Source organism: Acomys minous, assembly GCF_964271855.1.
Source record: "Acomys minous genome assembly, chromosome: 9".
NCBI classification, from domain to species: Eukaryota; Metazoa; Chordata; class Mammalia; order Rodentia; family Muridae; genus Acomys; species Acomys minous.
This window is the reverse complement of record NC_140490.1, coordinates 94,016,891-94,044,231: the sequence shown is the minus strand read 5'-3', so window position 1 is coordinate 94,044,231 and position 27,341 is coordinate 94,016,891. Positions and strand designations below refer to the sequence as shown.

Here is a 27,341-nt window from a genome sequence, read left to right as displayed (position 1 = left end):
GAATTTTTCTTCATCTTTCACTTGTATTTAGAAACAAAAAAACGATCAAGAACCTTTCCCGCTTAGTTGTCTGCCCCCATACAGATGCTGTTTACCACGCATGTTTCTCTCAGGATGGTCAGAGAATAGCTTCTTGTGGAGCTGATAAAACCTTACAGGTAAGGCATATCTCTTGGGAGACACTGGAAGAAGCATGTGGCCTATTTGTGCAGATTACAATATGCTTAAGTACTAACATTTAGGAAAATGGCAATCTAGAAGTTAAGAGATGTAAATGTCTTGAACATTGGCAGAAGCTTCTTTACATTAAAGATGTAGCTGCTTTTAGTAGTTCCAAACCTGCCAGGGACATTGCGGAGCTCCTTACCTCAGCACTTACTGCCCATCTGTTTGCCAATTATGAGTAATGAGAAAATGACAGTTCTTAATAGACATGCAGACTCCATCAGCTAATAGAAAAGACATTGCTGCTACTGAAAACCAACAACAACAACAAAACAACAAACCATTGGTTAAACAAATCGTAAAACGCTAAAACAGAGTTCTGACAGGTAAATGGGAATTAGACTGATTGTTTCCAAAGGTGCTTAGTTCTTACTTTGTTTTTGGAAAGTACGAATGAGTGCTTCCCCCCCACATTTGTTCTCTACCTGCATTTGGAGAAAGTAGAATCTAACTATAATTTGAATATTTAAAATAATTTTAATCTTTCCAAGATCATAACTGTTTACTCATTTCTGTAGTGCTTTATCACTAATTATTTTAATGTTGGCCTTAAAAAATTGCCCTATTAATGCTGGAGATTAAACTCAGGGCCTTATGCATGTTAGGCAAGCATTCAACTACTGGACTATGTCTGCAGCCTTAATTTGAGTTTTTGACCCTCCCCCCCAAAGAAAGCATATTTGATTGGTTAGAATTTGACAGTGTAATCCCAAGAAATGACGCTAAATCTCACCTCTCCTTTTTAATGATATTTAGCAACACTTAACAATGGACACGTCTCTATTCATGCTTACACTTAGGAATTCTTACAAATTCTGATTTTTGAGTCCTTTTTTTTATAGTTTCATTTGTTTTGAAAATAACCGTGATTAAGAACTTTCAGAAGCTGGGCATGGTGACCCATGCCTTTAATCCCAACTCTCAGAGGGGAAGAGGCAGGTGGATCTCTAAAGCAAGTTCCATGACAACCAGGGCTGTTACACAGAGGAACTTTGTCTTAAAAAACCAAAAAACCAAAAAAAACCTCTTGGAGATGTGTTTTCATTAAATGATGCCCTATAGATCAGTGGTCTACAGTAAAAAAAGATCTTACTGTTGTTGTGCAGGTGTTCAAAGCCGAGACAGGAGAGAAACTTCTTGACATCAAAGCTCACGAAGATGAAGTGCTTTGCTGTGCGTTCTCTTCAGATGACAGTTACATAGCAACCTGCTCAGTGGATAAGAAAGTTAAGGTATGGCTGGAGCAGTGGCTCAGAGTTTAGAGCACTTACCACTCTTGCAGAGCACCCACATGGCAGCTCGCAGCCCCTTTAACTCCAATCCCAGGGGATCTGACACACATCTCTGACCTTTGCTGACACTGCATGTACCTGGTGCACACACATACAATCAGGCAAAATCCTCATGCATATTGAGAAAAAACTAATAAGTTAGGGAAACATTTTCCTCTTAAGTTGAAATCGCAGCAGTTTATCTTCTGTAACAGAGAGGCAGGAGTGAGGGAGGCTAAAGGACTCCTGCCTGATGTTCTACTGACTTGATCAATTGTAAATTAACACTATCTGCAAACTCTTACGTCTTTGCATTGTTATTATTTTATAAAAGATTGTTCAATCACATGTATGTATGTGTCTATGTGTGTGTGTCTGTAAATATAAATGCATTTCTGTCAGAATCCAGAAAAGGGTATTGGGTCCCATGGAGCTGGAGTTAGTTAATAGACATTTATCAGCCTCCTAAAATGGCTATTGGGAACTGAATTTGTGCTTTCTGGAAGAGTACTATGTACTCTTAACCACTGAGCCCAAATCTTTCTCTCTTTCTTTTCTTTTTTTTTATGATTTAAAGACTATTTCCTCTTTTATTAAAAATAGATTTATTTCTTATACAGTGTATCCTGATTACAGTTTCCCCTCTCTCCCCTCCCCACACACTTCTTTCCCACCTCCTCTGCCATCCGGATCCACTCCTTTTCTGTCTCTCATTAGAAAAAAACAGGCCTCTAAGAGATAACAACAAAACATAACAAACTGAAATATAATAAGTTAGAACAAAAACCATCACTTTGAAGTTGGACAAGGCAAACCAACAGGAGGAAAAGAGCCCCAAGAGCAGGCACAAGAATCAGAGACCCACTCTTTCTCACACTCAGGAGTCCCATAGAAACACTAAACTGAAAGCTATAATATATACACAGAGGGCCTGGTGCAGAGCGTGTAGGCCCTGTGCTTGCTGCTTCAGTCTCTGTGAGCTCATATGAGCTTTGTTCTCTGGTACCCTCCACCTCCTCTGGTTTCCACACTCTTTCCACCTCCTCTTCTGTGGGCTTCTCTTGAGGGCTGGGATTTGATGGAGACAAGTGTTCAAAGTCTCTCTGTGTGAGTCTTTGTATTTGTTCCCATCTGCTGCAGGAGGAAGCCTCTCTGATGATGATCTATGAATAAAGCAGAATATCATTTGGAATCATTTTATTGTTACTTTTTTTTTCTAAACTAATATTTGGTTTTAACCTAGATCTCTGGGATATCTAGTCTCTGGTTATTGGTCACCGAAGTAGTGTCAGGAATGGGTCCCATCTCATGAAATGGGACTTAAGTCAGATCAGACATTGGCTGGTTACTCCTACAAACTTTTTGCCACCATATTTTGTGCCCTAGCATATTTTTCAGGCAAGATAGGTTGTAGATCAAAGGTTTTGTGGCTTGGTTGGTGTTTTTTTCTCTTTTGGTAGCCTGCAGAGTACCTCCCTTTACTGAAGACACTAGAACATGGGGTGAAGGGTCTTTATAGGTACCAGCTTGACCTCTCCATGTTCAACGAATTGTGTGGACGCTGTCTTCGACCATGCCTTGCTGTCAGCTTGTGGAAAGCTACCTGTTGTCTTGGCAGCAGGCTGGCTTATTTGGGGATTTCCATGGGGACTCTCTGGCCAACAACTTGATTGGATATAACCAAGTCCTCATACTGAAGAAAGTTTGTCAGCAAGAGATGGGCACGTGGGACTCCATCTCTCCCATCCTTGGAGACTTCGTTAGGATCACCTTCATGTCTTAGAGAGTTTCTACGGCACTAGGTTTCCATACCACCCCTTAGTGTCCCTCAGTTTTAGCTCTTTATTCTCTTTGGAGAGTTCTCTGTTTCGAATTCTGGGTTTAAATCTGACCACATTTTAAAAATTGGATTATTTGGTTTTTTAATATCTAGTTTCTTGATGTTTTAAAATGTATTTTGGATATTAGTCCTCTGTTGGCTATGGAGTTGATTAAAATCTTTTCCCATTCTGAAGGCTGCTGCTTTGTCTGACTGACAATGTCCTTTGCCTTACAGAAGCTTTTCAGTTTTATGAAGTCTCATTTATTTGTTTGTTTCTTGGTTTTTTTGAGACAGGGTTTCTCTGTGTAGCCTTGCCTGTCCTGGACTCACTTTGTAGACCAGGCTGGCCTCAAACTCACAGCAATCCATCTGCCTCTGCCTCCTGTCTGCTGGGATTAAAGATGTGTGCCACCACCACCAGATGAAGTCCCACTTATTGTTAATTTTAGTGCCTGTGCTGTTGGTGTTCTGTTAGAACTCTCCTGTGCTAGTGCCTTCAAGGCTGTTTCCGCTTTCTCCTCTATCAAGTTCAGTGTACCTGGTTTTACGTTAAGGTCTTTGGTCCATTTGGAGTTGTATAGCATGGTAAGTATAAGTATGGACCTATTTCCATTGCTTTACATGCAGGCATCCAGTTTAACCACGGTCATTTGTGGAAGATGCTGGGTTTTTGTTTTTGTTTTTCTTCCCCAGTGTGTCTTTCTGGTTTATTTATTAAAGATCAGGTGTCTGTGTATGTGTGGGTTTATGTCTAGGCCTTCAATTTGATTCCATTGATCAACATGTGCATTTTTATGCTAATACCATGCTGTTTTTATTACTATAGATTTGTAGTACAACTTGAAATTGGGGATGGTGATACCTCCGGCACTTCTTTTTTTAAATTCAGGATTGTATTAGCTATTCTGGGGCTTTTGATTTTCAATATGAAGTTGAGAATTTTTCTTTCAAGGTCTGTGTAGAATTGTGTTGGAATTTTTATGGGGATTGTCTTGAATCTGTAGATGCTTTTGGTAGGGTGATTATTTTCACTATGTTAATCCTACTGATCCACGAGCATATCTATCTTTTAATCTTCTGATATCTTCTTCAGTTTCTTTCTTCAGAGACTTGAAGCTTTGTTCTTTTGTTTTTTTGTTTTTCCCTGAGACAGAGTTTCTCTTGTAGTCCTGGCTGTCCTGGATTTGCTTTGTAGGCCAGGCTGGTCTTGAACACACCGAGATCCATCTGAATCTGCCTTCTGAGTGCTGAGATTAAACGTGTGTGCCATCACGCCCTGTGAGACTTGAAGTTGTTATCATGCAAGTCTTTCACTTGCTTTGTTAGAGTTATCCAAGATATTTTGTATTTGTGGCTGTTGTGAAGAGTGTTGTTTTCCCGATTTCTTTCTCAGTCCATTTGTCATTTGTATATAGGAGGGCTACTGATTTTTTTGAATTAATTTTGTATCCAGCTACTTTGCTGAGGGTGTTTATTGGTTGTAGGAGTTCCCTGGTAGAATTTTTAGGTCACTTATGTATGCTATCAAATAATCTGCGAATAACAATGCTTTGATTCTTTCTTTTCCAGTTTTTATCCTCTTGCTCTCCTACAGTTGTCTTATTGCTCTGGCTAAGACTTCAAGTACAATTTTGAATAGATGTGGAGAGTTTTGTTCTTGATTTTAGTGGGGTTGCTTTGGGTTTTTCTCCTTTCTCCATTTAAATTGATGTTGCAAACTTCCTTTATTATGTTGAGGTGTGTCCATTGTATCCCTAATCTCTCCAGGACTTTTATCATGAAGGGGTGTTGGATTTTGCCAGAGGCCTTTTCTGCATCTAATGAAATAATCGTTTTTTTTTCCTTTCAGTTTGTTTATATGGTGGATTACATTTATATTGAACCATTCCTGCATCTCTGGGATGGTGCCTGTTTGATCATGGTGGATGATCTTTTTGACGAATTCTTGGATTCAGTTTGCATATATTTTATTATTTTATTGAGTATTTTTGCATCTATGTTCAAAGGGGAAACTGATCTGTAATTCTATTTCTTTGTTGGGTCTTCATGTGGTTTGGATATCAGGGTAACTGGCTTCATGAAATGAATTGGACAATGGTACTTCTCTTCCTATTCTGTGGAACGATTTGAGGAGCATTGCTGTTAACTGTTTTTTGAAATTCTGCTAGAACTTTATGCTAAAATCACCTGGCCCTGGGCCTTTTTTTAGTTGGGAAATTTTTAATGACTGCTTCTATGTCACTAGGGGTTGTAGATCTCTCTAAGTTCCTTATCTGATCTTGATTTAACTTTGATAAGTGGTGCCTATCAAGAAAATTATCCATTTCTTTTAGATTTTTTCAATTTGGTGGAGTGCAAGTTTTTAAAGTATGTCCTTAAGATTCTCTTGGTGTCTGTTGTTATGTCCCCCTTTTTATTTCTGATTTTGTTAATTTGGATATTCTCTTTCTGCCTTTTAGTTTATTTGGATTAGGGTTTGTCAATCTTACTGATTTTCTACTGTTCTCTTTGTTTCTATTTTATTGACTTCAGCCCTGAGTTTGATGTGGGTTGATTGCTTCTTTTTGTTGTGGAACTTTTAGGTGAGCTGTTAAGTGCTAATACGAGATCTCCATTTTTTTCTGTAGGCATTTAGTGTTGTGAACTTGCCTCCTAGAACTGCTAATGTGTTTCTTGTAAGCTTGGGTATGTTGTGCATTCATTTTTATTCAGACCTAGAAAGTCTTTAATTTTTTTCTTAGTTTCTGTTTTGACCCATTTTTCATTCAGTGCAGAGTTGTTTGGTTTCCATGAATTTGTAAGGCGTCTGTGGTTGTTGATATCCAGCTTTAATTCTGGGTGGTCTGATGGGGAGCAGGGAGTTAGTTCAGTTTTCTTATATCTGTTGAGACTTGCTTTGTGACCCAGTATGTGGTCAGTTTTGAAGACCATTCTATGATGTGTAAAGAAGAAGGTTTATTCCTTTGTTTGGATGAAATGTTCTGTAAATATCTTTAAGATCCATTTGGTTTATAATTTCTAATAGCTCCAGCATTTCTCTGTTTAGCTTTTGTCTGGATGACCTGTCTATTGGTGAGAGTGGGATATTGAAGTCTCCCACTATCAGTGTCTGAGGGTCAATATGTGATTTAAAGTGTAGCAGTGTTTCTTTTACAGACTTGGGTACCTCGTGTTTGGGGTTTAGATGTTAAGAATTGAAATGTCTTTCTTTGTGCAATTTTTCCCTTGAGTATGTAGTGTCTGTCCTTCCTTTTCTCTTATTAGTTTTGGTTTGAAGTCTATTTTGTTAGATATTAAAATGACTACATCAGCTTTGCTTCTTAAGTCCATTTGCTTGGAATATCTTTTTCCAGCCTTTTACCCTGAGGTAATGTCTGCCTTTGATTTTGAGGTGTGTTTCTTGGTTGCAGCAGAAGGATGAGCCCTGTTATCACATCTGGTTCTTTTAGTCAGTGTCTTTTTGTTCGGGAATTGAGACCATTGATATTGAGATCAATGAAGGAAGGCTGGAGGAGAAGATCTTTGTTATGTTTGGTGTCAGAGATGAAAGGGAGACCACAGCAGGTGTTCTCCTACACATCTGGAGGAACAGACCAGGAGGTGAAGATCTGCAGTGAGCCTACCTGGTTTCTTGGCTGGAGTCCCAAATCCTTATTTCTAAATACCAAAAAATTGCTTAGGTTGATCAGTGTGAAGTATTTAGCCAACAATGAGGGAAAATTGGTTAAGTCAGGTAAAATTAAAATTATATAAATTAGTGAATTTGCTTGTCATGAATAGATAGATATATGGATTATATATTAGTTGACATCTTTGATTAGAAGTATTATTTAAAAAACGATTGTCTGAGATCTAATTCCTTTTGTAAAGTATATAATATGTCAAATACAGCCTGATTCTATTTTTAACCTTATAGGCTGATTTATATAATCAGTGCAAAGCTAAACATAAACATGCCAGCAGGTTACTGGTATTAAAAAAATAAGCAAAGAAAAAAAAGGTAATTTTACATTTTTAGTTATTATTTCTTGGGTCTTGCCTCTAAAATTTGGTTTTTACTTGGAGCTTTTATACTAAGAGAAACTGAAAACTAAAGAAATTTTTTGTCACTTATATGCAGAGGGGAGGCCTCACTTCAGAGTATGTCTGTGTGTTTATTTTCTATTTTCAAGTGTTGAGACAGGGTCTGACTATGTAACACAGGCTGGTGATGAACTCACCTAAATCTTGCTTTAGTGTCCTGAGTGCTGCTGGTATTGGTCATGCGCTTCCATGCCCCTACCCCACTGTGAGCTTTTCCTCAGAGTTGTGGAGTAGTGGCACTGGGTAGGTGGAGTGGGCAAGGAAAGGTAGGTTGGGTTTTCTTTTTTTTTCCAGATTTTATTGAGAGGTTGGTAAAAACTTATTTTTAAAATTTTTATTAGATAATATTAACTAGATAATACTGGTTTCCACCATGAAAATTTTTTACATGTATATAACATACTTTAACATGTGCCTCCACTCTCCATATTATGCTTTTATTATACCCCGCCCCCCAGCGTTACTTTCCCTTGTCCACTTCTGATGCCCTGCCTTTCCCCCTCTTTTGGTAGGCTCAGTGGTGTTCCAGTCAGCAGTTATGTACTCTGACCTCTGCTTTGAGTCGGCTTTGAGATTGGCTTGCTGGGCAGTCCCAAGTTCTAAAGTCACATGATTCGGAGTGAGAGTTACAGCAAGTTCCTGTTTCCTAGGACTGAACCGTAAAGCAGGAGGCAGAATTACTCACCAAAGAGCTTAAAAAAGAAACACTCTTTGAATTTCTTGGGGATTCTTTTTTATTTTTTATTTTTGGTTTTTCGAGACAGGGTTTCTCTGTGTAGCCCTGGCTGTCCTGGACTCCCTTTGTAGACCAGGCTGGCCTTGAACTCAGAGCAGTCCACGTGCCTCTGCCTCCCGAGTGCTGGGACTAAAGGTGTGCCCCACCATGGCCGGCTCTCTTGGGGATTCTTTACTCTCCTAAGTGCTTTGACAAAGGTAGAGTGAATAAGGGAAAAACCTGGGACAAGGCCTTGGAAGCTCCAGGTGATACCAACAACATGCAGAACTCCCGTCTAGCCTCTGGCAGCACTCCTTTGCTTCAGAGCTTGTGGGTAACGTTTCTTGTTTGTTTTTTTAGATAGGTTCTTACAGTGTAGCCCTGGCTGTCCTGGAACTCACCGTGTAGACCAGGCTGGCCTTGAACTTGAAGCGATCAGCCTGCCTCTGCCTCCCGAGTGCTGGGATTACAGGTGTGCGCTGCTGTGCTTGACTGTTCAGCTTTCTAAGGGGAGGCAGAGTGGCCATATTTAGAGAACAGGGAGTGGATTCCTGTTAGTGCCACGCTCAGCGGGAAAGGCTGTCCTCACAGGAGACAACATTGCAGAGTGGTTTCCCTTTGGAAATAACGAGTGCTTATGCATTTCATTTTCTTTGTTCTCTTCAGATTTGGGATTCTGCGACAGGGAAGCTAGTACGTGCCTACGATGAGCACTCAGAGCAAGTCAACTGCTGCCATTTTACCAACAAGAGTAATCACCTTCTCTTAGCCACCGGGTCAAATGACTTCTTCCTTAAAGTAAGTGTGGATATTGACAACTGCGCAGATGAGCTTGTGATGCTCCAGGATATTTATCACTTTTGATTTTCTCATGTGTGTTGTATTATCAGTTTTGTTTTTGTTTTGAGACAGGGTTTCACTGTGTAGCTCTGGCTGTTCTGGAACTCACTCTGTAGACCAGGCTGGCTTCACAGAGATCCACCTGCCTCAGCTTCCAAAGTGCTGGGCTTAGAGGTGTGCCCCATCACACTTGGCTGTTTATTTTATTTATTTATTTATTTGAACCCTACTGCTAGGGTTAATCTAGGGCCTCACATATGCTAGGCTACGGCTCTGTCGCAGGCCTGCATCTCTGGCTCCTTTCAGGTTTATTGTTGCAGTGATATGAATTTCACATCCATAAGCAGAAAAAGAAGGGGAAAAAAAGACATTACTAGTTTATATAACTGCAGAGTTCACAGTGAACATGGATTCTGGTGTTGGCATTCTAGATACATCAGCTGATTCTCAGGTTCTCCCTCCCTCTCTCTGTCTCTGCTTTCTGTCCTCTTTGGTGGCCCAGTCATGTTGTCTTTATGTGACAGGAAATACCTCAGCTCCAGGTTTGTCCCAAAGTTCCTTTCCTAGATCCTGTAGGTGAGATTTAGAGAAGTCCCTGACTTCACTCCATTTAGTTCAGGCTCACTGTTTTGCAACTGCAGTGTCAACAGGGTGGACTCCTGGGCTTGCGCAGGTCACTGTGTGGCCATGTAAAAGAGAAAAGGGAGGCGGGCTTGATGCATTTGAGCCATAACTGCTTCAGAAGGAGGTACAGTTACCAGAGGAAGAAGGAAGGAGGGAAAACAGGACCCAAGGCGTATAAATAAAAATGTGTTCACCTCATGTGTATTTGGTGATACTTACAATTAGGGATTAAGAAGATTATATCTTTTATTCTCTTTAAGTGGATGAATACATGTAGATTAAATTTTTCATGTGTTTTAGAAAGATAGTATCTTCTTTTGAATTTTTGTTTGTTTTTTGTTCTTTCTTCTTCTTCTTCTTCTTCTCCCTTCTTTCTTCTCCCTTCTTCTCCCTTCTTCTTTCTTTTTCTTCTTCGAGACAGGATTTTCTGTGTGGCCTTGGCTGTCCTGGACTCGCCTGGTAGACAAAGCTGGCCTCAAAGTCACAGAGATCAGCCTGCCTCTGCCTTTTCAAGTGCTGGGATTACAGGGGTGCACCACCTCACCTGGCTTCTTTTGGATTTTTAAAAAAAATTTGTTTCAAATCTTTGGTCCACAGTGTCACACCATTTTTACAGTGGGATAATCAGATTTTTAAGAGGCTGTTGAGTATAGTGATGCACACCTGTTATCCCCTGTTCTTGAGAGGGCAAGGCAGGAGGAGTCTGGGCTCTTTAGCCTCAGCTACAGAGTAAAAGTGTGCCTTAAACAAATGCTATTATACAACTTTTCAGAAGGATACGCTGAACCTTCAGGATATAGTGCTATCCTGGCATATATTGGGACCCAGGTTTTATCCTCAGGACTGCAAAAAATAAAAATAAGATTTTTTTCCAGTTGTATTTTATAAAAGCTTTATTTACACCTGCACTCACCTTTTTGTTTATAGCAATTTACATCAAATCCTATGTATGTCATTTCACCCAAAATACTTCAGCTTCACTCTTAGACGTGAGTGCCATGCTATGTCCACACCTAACAGTAGTGAACTGTAGCTTTGTTATACACCTGGCTTGTGTTAGTTTTCCCATATGTGGTCTCAAACGCATCTTTCTTTCTTTTTTAATAGCTTTATTTATTTATTTATTTATTTATTTATTTATTTATTTATTATGTATACAGTGTTCTGCCTGCATATAACACCTACTAGCCAGAAGAGGGCACCAGATCTTATTATAGATGGTTGTGAGCCATCATATGGTTGCTGGGAATTGAACTCAGGACCTTTGGAAGAGCAGCCAGTGCTCCGAATCTCTGAACCATCTCTCCAGCCCCTCAAATCCATACTTTGAGCCATAGGTTTATTACAACCAGAATCCAAGCAAACTTGGCTCTTGGCGGTTGTGTCTTTTATCCTGTTAAAAACTCTCTTGCTGTTTCCATGTTCTGGCTATTATGAATAAGGCTGCTATGAACATGGTTGAGCAAATTTTCTTGTTGTGTGCTGGAGCATCTTCTGGGTATATTCCAAGGAGTGGAATAGCTGGGTCTTGCGGAAGCCCTATTCCTAGTTTTCTGAGATAACACCAGATAGATTACCGAAGTGGCTGTACTAGTTTGCATTCCCATCAGCAATGAAGGAGTGTTCCTCTTTCTCCGCATCCTCGCCAGCATGAGGACAATACAGGCTATAAACTTCAAACCCCTACCCAGATCTAGCCAATGGACAGGACATTCTCCACAGTTGAGTAGAGAGTGGGGTCTGACTTTCACACGTACTCTGAATGGGGAGACCTGGGGGCACTCAGAGGAAGGATAGCAGGCTACGAAGAAGAGACTTGATACCCTATGTGCATATACAGTGGGAGGAGGTACCCCTCAGTCACAGTCATAGGGGAGGGGAGTAAGGGGAAAATGGAAGGGAGGGAGGAATGGGAGGACACAAGGGAGGGGATAACCGTTGAGATGTAATATGAATAAATTAATTTAAAAAAACCCCTCTCTTGCTCTCCCTTTTCCTTTTAATGTGGTTGGTTTACTAGACAAATAGAGTTACTTGTCACATGGACTGTATCACTGATTTTTGGGTGGTGTGGTGGCACTGTTATTTGACTTGATCTGTAGTTCCTGAATTCTGGTATCAGTGAAAGTCTTGAAGTTTTTTTTTAGGCCATTAGTAACCTTTACTTCCGGTAGTTAGTTCAAGCTTTGGAAAGTATTAAGAACAATGTAAACCTTGCCTAGACCATTTTTGTAGCCTAGCATTTAAAAATATGGAGATAATTTATACTTATTTATTGATTTTGTAGCTAATTAAACATGAGAATTCTAAATCACTCAGTTAAAAATAAGTAGCAATTGGCCAGGCATGGTGGCACATGCCTTTAATCCCAGCACACAGGAGATAGAGGCAGGCGGATCGCTGCGAGTTTGAGGCCAGCCTGGTCTACAAAGCGAGTCCAAGACAGCCAAGGCCACACAGAGAAACTCTGTCTCGGGGGGGGGGGGGGGAAGCAGCAATTGTTCAGTTAATTCAGTATTCAGAGTAAAAGCCTAGTGAGGCCTTCAAGTTCCTTAGTGGATTGAGATGTTGATCTAAAGGTTGCCATGGCATTAATCACAAGTGTATCTCTGTATCGGACAACTTTATTACTATGAGCCGAACATCATCCTGTAAACAAAAGCTCAAATGAGAAGGAAGAACTTAGTATGATTTCTACTTTTCCCCATTTAGCTTAGATCGAGTTTTCCTTTTTTAAATTAATTTTTTTTATTTATTGTTTTTGTACGTGCATATGGAGGCCACGGAAGAGGGTATTAAATTATCTGGATCTGGAGTTGCAGGCAGTTGTGAGTCACATAATGTGGGTGCTAGGAACTGAACTTGGGTCTTTGGGGAGAGCAGCAAATGTAGATTTGAAAATACGTCCTTGGGCAGTTTGGTTCACATATACAGTGCATCTTGATCAAATCCAACCCTCTCACTTCCTCTGGACCCGCCTTTCCTAGCCTTCCCCTCCTCTATCCACCTTAATTATAGTTTGAAAGGGGCCCAGCTGCCCGGGCTGGTCTGGAGCTCTGAGCGTCAGTGATCTTCTGTTCAGCCTCCAAGCAGTTGGGACTCCAGGTGCGCGCCCCATCCTAGTCTCCAGGACTGGCTTTTCTTACTTATCTTTTTTTCCTTTCCTGATAGCTCTGGGATTTGAATCAAAAAGAATGTCGAAATACCATGTTTGGTCACACGAGCTCAGTCAATCACTGCAGGTTTTCACCAGATGATGAGCTCTTGGCTAGTTGCTCAGCTGATGGGACATTGAAGGTAAGTAAGCCTTTGTACATGACTGGGGGGACCATCGGATTTGGCATGAGTATACATTTCTGTTGGTGTTAGTAGTGTTCCAGAACTGTGACACAAGCCTGAGATAAGCAACTTATAAAGAAGGGAACACCTATTTTTTTTTTTTTTACAGTGCCAGGCGTTTTAGTCTGACCCTGTTGTTTCTCTGCTTGTGCCAAAGCAAGTGCCTTGTGGCAGGGAGTGTGTGGTGAAAGAAATTGCTTACCTAATGGTGTCTTGGAGGCAAAGAAGGAAACAGGAAGGACTGAGGTCCCACTGTCCCCTTCAAGGGTAGCCTACCTTAGTGTCTCTAGGCCCTCATCCTTAAGACTCTCAAATAGTTCTCAACCTGTGCATCGCAACCGCTTTGGCAAACCTCTATCTCCAAAAATATTTACATTGCCATTTATAATAGCATAATTACAGTTATGAAGTAGCAATGAAAATACTCTTATGGTTGGGGGTTACCACAGAGGAACTGTATTAAAGGGTCGCAGCATCAGGAAGGTTGAGAACCGCTGCTCCAACCTCCTGATATAGTGCTGCACTCTGGGAAATGCAGCTTTAGCTCATAAGCCTTTTGCAGTCTCTGGATCAGAACCATAGCAGCATTTTTATGTATTAGTATATTTTCCTTCAGCTTTTAAAAATCTCTGTCATACTATTGTTTTTGAATGGCTTATAGCCTATTGTTTAAATTATTTTTTAAGATTTATTTATTTATTACATATACAGTGTTTTAGCCTGCATGTACACCTGCACACAAGAAGAGGGAACCAGATCACATTATAGATGTTTATGAGCCACCATGTGGTTGCTGGGAACCGAACTTAGGACCTCTGGAAGAGCAGACGGTGCTCTTAACTGCTGAGTCATCTCTCCAATCCTGTTTAAATTCTTAACTTTAAATATATATCACATCTTAAACGTGTATGCATCTAGTGTTTTTAGTTCTGTAGAGTCAGGAGGCAGGTTAACCTGTATCTGTCTTCCCTGAAGGGTGTAAAATCCAGTTTTATTTTTAGTCTGGTTTTGTTGTTGAAGAGTCTAGGAACCCAATTTGTGTGCAAAGGGGCATGCTTTGTATTCCATCTGTCACTTGTGGAGCCTTCTTGAATTGTTTGATTTCTTCTGCATTTTATTTTTTGGGAATATTTGTTACTGAATTTTTAATTTTTCCTTGTCTTTTCTCATTTTGCGTTTCTGGACATTTCTTACACGTCATTTCATAGTATTTTAAATACAGTAGTATTTTAAAATTTGCTCTCAGATTTTCAGTACCTGTTCTTAGAATTAGGTTTTTAAAAATTTTAAATATTATACTGCTATTTCATGGCTGCAGTTTTCTTTTTTATCAACATGGATAAGTTTGGTTTCTGTGGACGTTTCAGAAATCTGTCTTCAGTGTCAGATCCTGGGTATGTGCTCATGTGTCAGAGTGCAGCACCGAGGGGCTGACTAGGAATTGTGTTTCCTCATAGGCTTCTTAGGTTTTTATATTTGAAAAAAATAATTTTGTGCACGAGTATGAGAGTGGAGGTGCCATAGTGCGCATGTGGAGGTCAGAGGTCAACACTCAGAGTCTTGCAGGCTCAGCTTTCATGTTGAGTGGTGAAGTTGATGCTTATCTTTTGTCTTGATCTGGTTAAGTTTCTGAGGAAAATAACAATCTTCCATTTTCTCCATGTAGTGAGGGCACAGAATCCTTGGAGCACACTGTGGTATCCCAGCAGAGATCTCAAGTGGATGTGTGCTTTCCTTAGTTTCCTTGTTTTCAGTATAGTGACCCTGCCCATAACTGGGCTGTTCTTAGGGTTACAGCCTACTTGGGCTGCAGAGTGGCAGAGGGGAAGCTCAGTGGATTTTTAAAGAGCCCTCCTGATTTACCCTCTCTTTTTCTAGAAGGCCTGTACTTTCTGAGCAACTTAGATTCATGCTATGAATTATGCTAATTTTTCCCACTGTGGGCTCAGGAGTCAGGTTTTAGGAGCTCACCTACCTTTCTTATTTCAGGCCTTTACTACAATTTTGTTATCTCTTCAACAATTTTTTTTTTTTAAATCTTGTGTCTTGTGGCTAGAGAAAAAGAATTCTATGTACTGTTGTTTTACATGGGTTTTGGGAGGGCATTCAGGTGAATGTGATTTTTTATGCATGTCTTTAAGCCAAGCTTGCTTTCTTTCTTTCTTTCTTTCTTTCTTTCTTTCTTTTTTTTTTTTGAGACAGGATTTCTCTGTGTGTAGCCTTGGTTCCCTGGAATCACTCTGTAGACCAGGCTGTCCTTGAGCTCACAAGAGATCCGCAGGCCGCTGCCTCCCTAGTGCTGGGATTAAAGGCGTGTACCACCACTGCCCAGCCACTTTATTTTTTCAGTAACACTTTCTACATATCTGTGCATGAAATGTGGGTATAATCTGTCCTTTCACTTAACATTTAAAAAAATTATGTATTCAATATTCACTGTTTGCTAGATACATCACTACGCTTCTGGATTTTAAATACTAGAAGAAAAAGGTATGCTCTTTAGTCTAGCTATTCAGAATAAAGTCGGGGGTGGGGGTGGGGGAGAAAGCAAATGGATAGACGAAGTGACAAGATTATATGCAAGCTTGATTTCTCTTGTTTTCATGTTAAAGATTTCATTTTTTAAAGTTCTGTGCATATGTGTATTTCTGTGTAAGGGTGTGCTTGTGGCTTGCCAGTGGGTACAGACCAAAGGCACAGTGAGAGATACGCCCTGATTCTCTTCTCCATCCATGCTAGGCTGTTGCCGGGCCTCCTTTTAAAGCTACGTTATCTATCTATCTATCTATCTATCTATCTATCTATCTATCTCTATCCATCCATCCATCCATCCATCCATCCATCCATCTATCTATGTATCTGTATGGGCATGTGCATGCCACAGCTTGTGTATGGAGGCCAGAGGACAACTTGCAGGAGTTGGTTCTGTTTCTGCCATGGTGGACTTTGTGCTCTTTCCTGCTGAGCCGTTTTATCAGCCTGCAGGCCCGTGCTTGTGCGGATTCAGTGCAGCGGGTGTGAGTCTGTGACTGGTGGTTGCTGTAGCTTGCCCAGCAGAGGGCACTTTGCTGCCTGCCTTCCTCTCTTCTGGCTGTTGCGTTCTTTCCACACCCTCAGCTGCTATGTTCCCTGGCAGGAAATGGAGTGAGTGTCTTGTTTAGGGCTCCCTCTTCACTGTTCTCAGTGCTTTGTCAGCCGTGAGTGTCCTCATGCTCCATGATTTCAGTGTGAATACACTCTACATTTTCATTGTGAATCAGTTGATGGGCACGTGGGCTGATTCCATTTACTACCCAGCATCGTGGTCAGTGCGTGGTCCTGAACTAGAGATTTTATGTCATGTTGGTCAGAGACAGGTGTTTGCTTCCTGTATTTATGTGTGAGTGTCACTAGCAGTGGGGGACAAGTGTCACTGCACTCTTGGGGAGAACGGCCTGTGGTGAAGATGGCTTTCTCACAGTGCTATTAAGCCAGCATCCCTGGCTGGTTTGCACAGTGACATGTAGAAAAGCAGAGGTCCTGCAAAATGGTGTTAGCTAACAGTATGTCAAGGTCAAAGCTTTGTAAAGCCTTTACCAGCTGAGAGAATAAGAACTGTAAAATTACTTTATGTCCCAAAGGCTCTGTGATTTTTCTAGGCTTGTTGTAGGGTACCAGGCAGAGTGTGAGTGTGTGTGTGTGTGTGTGTGTGTGTGTGTGTGTGTGTGTGTGTGTGTGTTTGGGCCTTAATCAGAAATTATTTTCAAATGTTTTATTTAAAGGTTGTTATTTAAAGCACACAAGGGCTTAAGGTGTCCAGGGATCCTGGTATAGTGCAGTGACCTCAGAATGCAGTGGTGTGGTTGAGATCATCTCCTGATGTGTGCCTGGCTAGGGGCCGGGTTGGGTGCAGAAACAGATGCAGTTTTGGTAGGTGTAACGAAATTCAATTGTGTCAACGTGCTTTTAGTTCCTAAACCCAAGCACTGGTTTCCTTGTTTGTCCTATTAACAGTATGGTTTCTCAACGACTCTGGGTGATGTGATAAAGCTTCTGACACTTGGCTTGTTTTTTTTTAAAACTCAGAAATTAATTTATTTAGCTTGTGTATGTGTTCATGTTTGTGACATGTTTGGAGGTCAGTGGACAAGTTGGGCAGTAAGTTCCCTTCCTTGATCACATGGATCCTAGAGACTGAGCGCAGGCTGCCTGGCTCAGCGGCAGGTGCTTTTACCTACCGCTGACCGTGCCTGCCTTCTAGGGAAGGCTAACCATGTTACTTCCTGTTGTCTCTTATTTTACACGCTAGACATAATTGTCCCAAGGGGAAAGTGTTAGGGTTGGTAGCTTTTCCTTTCTTAAAAATGGTAAGAGTAAGTGTATGTGTGTGTGTGTGTGTATGTGTGTGTGTGTGTGTGTGTGTGTGTGTGTGTGTGTGTGCGTCTGTGTAGGTGTAGGTGTGTATTTGTGGCCAACCCTTGGTCCAGGACATGGTAGCCCTTATGAAGCCAGGACACTGGTCCAGGTCTGGGAGAGTAAAGATGTATCTTTTCAGGACCGTTGCTTTTTGTACTCCCTGTGTGGCTGCTCTGCAATATGCTGATTACTTCCTACCCCATTTCTCAGGAGCTGGTTAGTTCTGCAGCACTGCATTGCCCCACTCAGCACAGTGGAAGTTTTGCTTCCTCTCAGTACAGCTGCTTCTCCTTTAGGGATCTCATTATCACTGGGTGCTCAGCAGGCACTGGGCCCAGCACAGTTTCCTGCTGTGCTTGAGGTAGGTGTGACTTGCATCTCATGCTTGTCCAGCAGAGGGCAGCAGCAGCCAGCTACGAGTCTCTCCTGCACTTGTTCGTACTGTCAACACCACCAACCTTTAGCTTCTTCCACACAGTGCAAGGCCCAGTTAACTACTTTTTTTTTTTTCCTTTTGAGATGAGGTCTTCTGTAGTCCAGGCTGGCTTCAAAAAGATGATCCTCCTGCCTTGACTGCAAAGAACCAGCATTATAGGTGTTTGTTTGTTTGTTTGCTTGTTTTGTGAAATGGAAGCTGGAGTCCTTAATTTAAAAACCTCATAAAAAGTCAGACATATGTGAAAAATATTCATTAGGTAGAGAACGTTTATATGACATTTAATCTAGTCGGAATTCTAGAGGTGTGTTGGGAGTAAATCAATTTTGTTTTTTAAAAAACAGCTTTGGGATGTGAGATCAGCAAACGAGAGGAAAAGCATTAATGTGAAGCGGTTCTTCCTGAGTTCAGAAGACCCTCAAGAGGATGTGGAAGTGATAGTGAAATGTTGTTCCTGGTCTGCAGATGGTACCCAAATAATAGTGGCAGCAAAAAACAAAGTCCTCGTAAGTCCTACCTTCCAAATCCACTCTGTTGTAGTTTCAACTTCTCTTACATTTTTTTCACTTTAGAGTCTAGTGATGTGATTTGGAGCAGGTTTCCTAACTGCTCATAAGTCGTTAAAGCCCTGCTCTCTGGGGGATATGGAAGGCCTGTGAGACAGTCACATGGATCACAAAGACTGTCCTTTCTTAAGGCAAAAATATGTTAGAACCATGGACAGCATATTAAAGCCATGCACTTCAGATTGTAATGTCAAGTACAATGTTTCTCCAATTTATTATTTTCAATTTTTAATTTTATGTGCACAGGTGCTTTGGTTACATGTGTGTCTTTGTACCATGTGTATACAATGCCTGTGAAGGCCAGAAGAAGGCATTGGATCCCTTGGAACTGTAGTTATAGATGCTTGCGAGCTGCCATGTGTGTGCTTGGAATTGAACACAGGTCCTCTGGAACAGCAGCCACTGCTTTTCACAACTAAGCCATGTTTTCAACCCCCCTTTAGTTTATTTGAAACAGAATATTTTTTTCATCACTTAAAATAATTTAGAATAGATTGATTTTGGTGATTTTTCAAAGTACTTTTAAAAACAGATTGGTTTTTAATTATATGTATGTGTTGTGTTTGTGTGTGGGTATATGCATGTGAGCGAGTAGAGGTGCCTGCTGAAGCCAGAGGCATTGCGTCCTTGAAGTTGGAGTTACAGGTGACTGTAATCCTCCTGAGCGATGGGTGCTGGGAGCAGAACGCCTATCCTTTTGAAGGATGGTGTGTGCTCTTAACTGCTGAGCCATCTCTCTAGCCTCTCAGAAGTTTTTTAAAAGCCCCTTTACAATTTGATGACTCTGATGAGAGAAGTACTCCTTAGGAACTGAATAAGACTGTGAGATTTTCATAAGGTAAATATATACACAAAAATAAATGGTAAGAAAATACTTTCCTTTTTTTTTCCCGAATCTCGTACTAGCATCATGATCTGAGTACTTATCACTATGTATAATTTAAAATATAAATACCCGAGTGATGTGGTAGATTGCTGTAATGCTGTAGTGATAGTGGGAGAACTGGGCTCTGAGTAGCCCCAGTGGTTTGTCCAAAGTTGGGTTGTGAGGAAAGCCAAGTCTTATAGTTCATGGATAGTCTGTCCTACTCCTACTTTTAAAAGACACGACTGATAGGTGGTACCATATATTTGTGTATAAACTCATGGAGGAACTGGGTGTGTGTGTGTTTACTGATCTAGTAATTGTGAACTTGGGTCCTTGGTTTCTTGTGGACTTAGATCCCTCTGTCAGGAAACTAAGAAGAAAAATACATCCTCTTGTCTTAAATGTGTTCAAGTCTGTAAAGATAGAAAACAATCAATTGTATTTATAAAATTTGAAGATTGAAAGTTTGATTTTTGTTGTGATAAATATATATAATGTAAAAAAATTCCGTTTTAAGCTGTTTTTTTTTTTTTTTTATCTCTTCTGATAACTAGGGTGTGAATTTAGGTTCTTGGAGAGCTAGGCAAGCACTTTATTGAGCTACAGCCTCAGCTCTTTTTCATTTTTCTTTTGAGATAGCGTATTGTTACGTTGCACAGGCTGGCCTTGAACGCAGTGTATAGCCTAGGCTTGTCCCCAGCTCGCAGTCCTCCTGTTTCAGTCTCCCTGGTAGCTAGAATTAAAGGAGTTCCCAAACCATTCTTAAATGCACACCTTTAGCATTATAATTATGTTCCTAATGCAGTGCAGCGGTTACCACTGCATCCACTCACCTTCCTTCCTTCCTTCGTTCCTTCCTTTCTTGTTTTTTGTTTCTGTGTAGCCCTGGCTTTCTTTGAACTTGTTCTGTAGACCAGGCTGGCCTCGAGCTCAGAGATCCATCTGCTTCTGCCTCTTGAGTGCTGGGATTAAAGGTGTGCGCCACCATAACCCAGCTACCACTATCTGTTTCAAAAAGTTTTCATCAATCAAACAGAAACTCTATTACTACTAATAATTCTGCATTCTCTATCCCCACTCCCTGGTGACTAATAACATGACACATGAATTTGACTGCTCTGGAAATTGTACAAGTGGAATTATATAATACTGGTTTATTTATGCTTGACTCATTTCATTGAACATGATGTTTTTAAGGTTTGTTGGTGCTACAGAATGTGTCAGAACTAAACACTCTGTCTCTGTCTTTCTGTCTGTCTTTCTCTCTCTGTGTATGTATATTTTAAAATTACATTCCTCTGCTCAGGCACCTGGCTTTTCCCCACCTCTCGGCTGTTGTGAATGATGCTGCAGTGAATGCTGGTGAACATGCATCTGATTGAGATCCTGCATAACATTTTGCGTAGTCCTCATAGTGGAATTGCTGGGTCATAATGACAATCCTGTGTTTATGTTTTTGAGGAGGGGTGACTTTCCCACAGTGGCTGCCTCATTTTACATTTCTATTAGCACTGCAGGAGGGTGGTACCTTCTCCATATCCCCATAACACTTGTTGCTATTTTTCCATTTAAAATCTTACTTATTTTTCATTAAAAATTTACAGCCATTGAAGTAGGTGTGAGGTGGTGGCTTCATTTACATTTTCTAGATAGTGGTGTTTAGGAAAGAAACTTCTCCCCTACTCCTTGCTGGTGCTGGAGACTGAGCCCAGAGCTGGGCTGAGCACTCTACCACAGAAGTAACCTCAACGCCAGGGGAAGGTCATTTTAAAGCCCTTAGAAGGTCTGTTCTAGGAAAAGGAAAACGGTATATATTGCAAAACCCATATAGATCTTGTTTTAAAACCCTGTAGCCCAGATCCCTATTAACAATGCTGAAATAGTTACCTTAGGATTGCCTTTGTCTGCTTGTATGTCCCAAGCGTTCCTTCTTGCTTGCTCCTTTCTCCACTTTTTCCAGGCTCTCAGGTTGTTAGTCTACTCCTCTTGTGAGGCCTTTTCTCTGTTGTCATTCCCCAACTGGGACAATTTTCTATTTCACATTTGCCATTTTTTTTCTCCCCTTGTCATTCTTAGCCACTAAATTTTAAGAACAACCTGCCCTGGGAACCATTTAAATATGATTTCCTGTCCTTTGTTTCTGGCCTTCCCCACTGTGCTACTTGGCATCTGTGCTGTGCTTCCGCTGAGCTTCTGTTTGGCTCCCTCTGGAAGCCTTTGTTTTCTTCCTGAGGACTGTCTATGCCGCGGTCCTGATTCCTAGCTGTTAGTGTACCTATATGTGAAGCATACGTTGTCTTACCATTTGGCAAAACCTTTGGAAGAACATATTGAGTAGTTGAGAATCTTTCATGAGTTGAAATGAAGGTTGTATTATTAAAAGAAAATAGCCTTTTTGGTTCAAAAATGGGAAAATGATTAATGTAATGGAGTAATTTATTAGCTCTGGAGAGAAATAGAGCTTCCTTCATTTTTGCAGGGCTGTATATTGTTTTGGGTGTCTTTCTCATTGGGTGACTTTCTTTCTTGACTCAGTAGCATCAAGGAGAATTGCTTTGTGTGTGAACTTGACTAGCCTGTTTGTGCATTCACAAAGGTTTAGTTTCTCTCTAGGGCAGCTGGATGCATTTTTCTCTATAGAAGATAGCTTTCTAGATGAGGCTCTATTTGAAAACAATACACAGAGTGTTCTACATTTTATTTATGGCTATCAGCATTTATACCAGTCATCAGTAACTGTAGGTTTTTAGGACTTATATTTTATACTTTAGATATGAGGAGCATCTTTAAACAATAACTTTAGGCCTTTAATCCCAGCACTTGGGAGGCAGAGGCAGGTGGATTGCTGTGAGTTCGAGGCCAGCCTGGTCTACAAAGTGAGTCTAGGACAGCCAAGGCTATACACGGAAACCCTGTTTCCAAAAACCAAAAGCCAAAAAAAAAATTTTTTTTAAGATTCAGCATAGGTATAATTCACGATGTCTTTTTTTATAGATACTCTTTATTTTGACAGCTCTTTGATATTCATACCAGTGGCCTGTTGGCAGAGATCCATACAGGTCACCACAGCACCATCCAGTACTGTGACTTCTCCCCCTATGACCATCTGGCAGTGGTTGCCCTGTCCCAGTACTGTGTGGAGGTGAGTAGCTGTGTGGAGGTGAGTAGCTGTGTGGAGGTGAGTAGCTGTGTGGAGGTGAGTAGCTGAATGTATCTGATGGAATCTGGGTCTCCAGAGATGGAGGGTGACTAGAGTGAACGCCCAGACCCTTAGCTGCCGAGGGTGCTTTCTTGGAAAATTGTGTTTTCTTCATAGCCTAATGACATACAGCTTTGCGGTATTCAATTATGTGACTAGCTTTATTATTTTAATGTGGTCGAAGACATGATTTCACAATGATGAAATGACAAAATCTAGTGTGTGCTTGGGACTGGGGAGACAATGGAATGATTATTGTTTTCCTAGGCATTTCTTTTCACTTTAATCCTCTGTGTGTGTGTGTGTGTGTGTGTGTGTGTGTGTGTGTGTGTGTGTGTGTGTACACGCACCTGTGGAAGCACATGCAGAGGCCTTAATTCCTCTTCACCCTATTTCTTTAAGAAACGGTCTCTCACTGGCTGGCCGTGGAGCTTTGTGATTTGTCTGCCCTCATTCCTAAATGTTAGGATAATAGGTACATGCAGCCATGCTTGGTTTTCATGTAGGTGCTGTGTATTTGAACCCAGGCCCTCATGCTTGTGTAGAAGATGTTGTTATGCACAGAGCCCTCTCCCTAGCCTCCCTAAAATGCTTTAAACTTAGCATAGTAAGTAATAAGTATGTATTGTATAAGATAATAGAATTTGTTAATTTTCACATGCATATAATGTACTTGGATCACATAGGCAATTCTTAAACAGTACAGACATGTGGTATCTCCTAAGCAGTATAGGTATAGGTTCTATTCTTTTTTATTTATTTTTAATTTGTTCACTTTACGTACAGGCTGTAATCGAGTGCATGCGAGTGTGTTATACATGTGACAGAGTGGACGTCTTCCTCAATCCCCCCCTCCTTGCTGAGCAGGAGGCCTCTCGCTGAGCAGCAGCTCACTGTTTTGACTGTTCAGGGAGCTCTCTACCCCTCAGTGCTAGACTTACACACGTTAGCCTGGCTTCTTACATGGTGCTGAGAACTCAAACTCAGGTCCTTATACTTGCAGAGCAAGCATTCTTACCCACTGAGCTGTCTCCTCAGCCCCAGATGCTATTCTTTTTAAAATAAATGAGGTAGTTCAGATTCTTAGATAATTTGACTAGGTTAAGATGAAAGTTATATATCTGATTAGTAAAGATAGCACTGTCATTGCCAAGCACAAGTAAAATAATTCTTAAAAATTACTTGTTTATGTTTGCAATTTTGTATTTCCTAGTAAAATTTATAGTTAGACGTCCCCATCATTTCTAGGATCCTTACCCTCTGTCATCCTTAGAAAGCTCCAGGAAACAGTGAATGTTTCCCTTCTTGAAGTGTAGGGCTTTGCTGTGGAAGCCCAGGGTGACGAACGAGGGAGAACAGTGTTAAAGGAAAGAAAGGAGGAGGGAATCTCGAGATTTTCTTGTTGTTGTGGGATTCTCTGAGTTTCTGTTCATTATTGCTGCATTTCCCAGTTTGCACTCTAGAGATAAGGCAGGCTGTTCTTTCAAAAGATCTGTCTAGATATGTAGATGTCTGTTTATTTATTACATTGACAGTGTTGCACCTGCGCACCACAAGAGGGCGCCAGAGCTCATTACAGATGGCTGTGAGCCACCATGTGGTTGTTGGGAACTGAACTCAGGACCTCTGGAAGAGCAGACAGGGCTCTTAACCACTGAGCCATCATCTCTCTAGCCCAAGGCACGCTTCATTAAAAAAATTTCTTTTATATAAGTAATTTATTCAGATTACATCTCACTTGTTATCCCCTCACGTGTGTCTTACTGTTCCCCCTCCCTCCCTTTTTCATCCTATTCCCCTCCCCTAGGTCTGTGACAGAAGGGAACCTTGTCCCTCACTATAAGATCACAGCCTATCAGGTCTCTGCCTGGTAGCCTGCTTACTCTTCCTCTGAGTGTCACCAGGTCTGCCCACCAAGGGGAAGTGGTCTAATAGGGGACACCAGAGTTCATGTCTGAGTCAGTCCCTGCTCTCCACACAATTGTGGAGAATGTGGTGTCAAGGCACACTTTTCATGTAATCATTTTGTAACTGAACTCAGCAAGTAAAAACCATTGGGCATGTGATGAAGTACTTGTTTTATCCATGCTAATTCTGAAATGGTGAAGTGGGCCTGTAATTCAGAGTGTAATGAGAGGAACTCATGCACATATGGTACTTCATTAGACTGTAATATATTTGAGGAACGTACAGCAGAACCCAGGACAAAATACAGCCGGGATGGTGGCAGACTCCAGCAAATCGTAATAAGCATGGATAAAAAGGGAAATGTATACATGCTACAGTTAGTGTACTCACTTATTGTGGGATTTGCAGCCAGTTCAAAGGAAGGTTGGAGAACAGTATTAGAGATAATCCTTATATGGAGGCTGCTTATGTTTGTCCTGTTATTTTTAGATTGATTTTTTAAAAAGATAGAAAACGTACATGATTCTATATTCAAAGCTTTGTAATAAGTTATTTTCAGAGAAATCTTACTGTAATTATTACTCTGCTCTCTTCCCTTATTTTCCATCTCATAGGCAGCATCTTTTTGCATATCTAAGCAGATTTCTGTATGCGTACACATGCATATCTCTCTCCAGCTAGATGCTCACATACTTCTTTTTTTCCCTCATGTAGCCCAGGTTGGGCTCAAAGTCACTCTGTAGCCAAGGATAACCTTGAGCTTCTGATTCTTCTGCCACCATCTGTGCCATGTCCCTAGACTTGGTAATCTTTTTTTTTTTTCCAAGACGGGGTTTCTCTGTGTAATAGCCAGGGCTGTCCTAGACTTACTATGTAGACCAAGCTAGCCTCGAACTCACAGAGATTCCCCTGTCTCTGCCTCCCGAGTGCTGGGGTTAAAGGCGTGCGCCACCATGCCCAGCTGACTTTATAATTCATTAGAAAATACTTTTATTTATTCCTTGAGCATTTAATAATCTAATTCTTAAATAAAAGATGGTATATGTTTTTCATTTTTTTCTGTTAACACTATATCATAAAGCTTAGTTATTTAGGGTGTTTTCTCATCTCATTTTGCATAGTATTTCATTATGTGACTAATTATAATATAATTTTCATAGTTTCCCACTGTTTTCAAGTTATTTTCCTAATGTACAATATATTCATGACATTTTCTCTCTCTCTCTCTCTCTCTCTCTCTCTCTCTCTCTGTGTGTGTGTGTGTGTGTGTGTGTGTGAAGTGAGAGAGAGAGAGAATGAGTGTGTTGAGGAGTGAATCCAGGGCCTCATGTTCACTAAATGTGAGATGCACCAACTGGCCTATACCCACATGGCCATTTTTGTTACTTCTGTTTATATACTATTAAAAAATATAATTGTATAATAAATATCTTGTTCATAAGCCAGTTTTAAATTTGAGTAATGTGTTTTGGAGCTTTATTTGTAGACATCGTGTCACTGGGTCATTTTTTACAGTATTCTTGTTATATTAAGCTGTTCATGAATGTGATTTCCTGTGTTCTTTGTTTCTTCTGTAGCTTTGGAATATAGATTCACGTTTAAAGGTAGCTGATTGCCGAGGACATTTGAGTTGGGTTCATGGTGTGATGTTTTCTCCTGATGGCTCTTCGTTTTTGACAGCTTCTGATGACCAAACAGTAAGGGTGAGGAATATTGAGATTTTCATTTTAAACATTTACACTAAATTTATAGAGAAATAAATTGTTGGGGAGTATTAGGGGAGGTAAAATAAGCAGCTACTAGGTACATATTTATCCTGGAAAAGTGCTGCTACACGGATTCTGTCGGTCTCATTCACTCAGACTGTGGGCCAGGTGCTGAGCCAAGCCCAGCGAGTAAACTGTTGTTTACACACTACTTCAGATTGTGGGAAGACCTTTGATGTTTTCGTCTTGAATTCCCATGTTTAATTATGTGATTATTCTCATAGCTCGTGTATTGTACCTTTTAATTTGGTTGTTACTTATCTCTGCTTTTCCGTTCCTCCTGTCCATATTCAGGTTGTCGTCACCTGTTGCCTTTCTGCCATGAGCGTATTAGGCTGCCCCATGCCTTCTTTCTTACTTTATTACAGGATGCATCAGGGACATTTTCCTTACCATACCATACAGTCTCACTATTATTTTGTCTTATTGGTGTTGGGGATTAAGCCCAGAGCCTCATGTTCCTATCACTAAGACACATTTCTGTTTATGTCATCTTTTCTCAAAACAGAGGCTCTTTTGCTCATCACAGTAAACAGACACTTCTAAGTCTAGCGCTCAGCTCCTCCACAATATGATCTTGTTTAGCCCCAGTCTGTCCTTCAGTTGATTCCTGTAGTAACATTTCCTTTCCTTAAGTAGCTTCTGATGTTTGGAAAACCTTTCTTTCCTGAATCTCTACTTGTTGGAGTCTTCACCATCCTACTGTCTGTTCCAGCCTTTTTTGTTTAGGGAATATCTGTCTCCATGATGTATTCTGTGTCCCTTCTGATTGATGCCTATGAAATCCTGACAGAATACAGATCTGATTTACTGTATACTCCCAGTGTTCCACTGCCCCTTGACTTATTTACATATTTTAGAATTACATCTAGCTGTTTGAGTCTAGAAATTCTAGTTGGTGCTTATAACATCCAATACAATGCTTTAGACGAATCATAGCTAAAGCTTATTTAATGTATGTCAGACATTGTGCAAAGTTCTGTACATGTACTGATGTACTAGGAAAAGAGCGGGAGACATTAGGGACAGGAAAAGCTCAGTGCTACTATATGTGCCATCTTACTAAACTTGGCCTAGAATGTAAATCAGCTCACTGCTTCCCTCATCAAGAAGTCTTGGCCAGGGGGTGGTGGTGGCGCACGCCTTTAATCCCAGCACTCGGGAGGCAGAGGCAGGTGCATTGCTGTGAGTTCGAGGCCAGCCTGGTCTACAAAGTGAGTCTAGGACAGCCAAGGCTACACAGCAAGACCCTGTCTCGAAAAACCCAAAAAAAAAAAAAGTCTT

The 27,341-nt window shown here is 40.8% G+C and overlaps 1 protein-coding gene across 4 annotated transcripts in view; it reads left to right on the top strand.

Annotated features, from left to right (window-relative positions):
• Positions 1–27,341, top strand: part of APAF1 (apoptotic peptidase activating factor 1) — a 129,705-nt gene that overhangs the window by 60,524 nt on the left and 41,840 nt on the right. For all 4 annotated transcript variants that reach the window (XM_084796587.1, XM_084796588.1, XM_084796586.1 and 1 more), the window contains exons 13-19: positions 32–158; positions 1,332–1,457; positions 8,783–8,914; positions 12,752–12,877; positions 18,095–18,256; positions 22,198–22,326; positions 25,869–25,994. In XM_084796587.1, the coding sequence (XP_084652713.1) occupies positions 32–158; positions 1,332–1,457; positions 8,783–8,914; positions 12,752–12,877; positions 18,095–18,256; positions 22,198–22,326; positions 25,869–25,994 (928 nt within the window). The remainder of the gene's footprint in view (positions 1–31; positions 159–1,331; positions 1,458–8,782; positions 8,915–12,751; positions 12,878–18,094; positions 18,257–22,197; positions 22,327–25,868; positions 25,995–27,341) is intronic.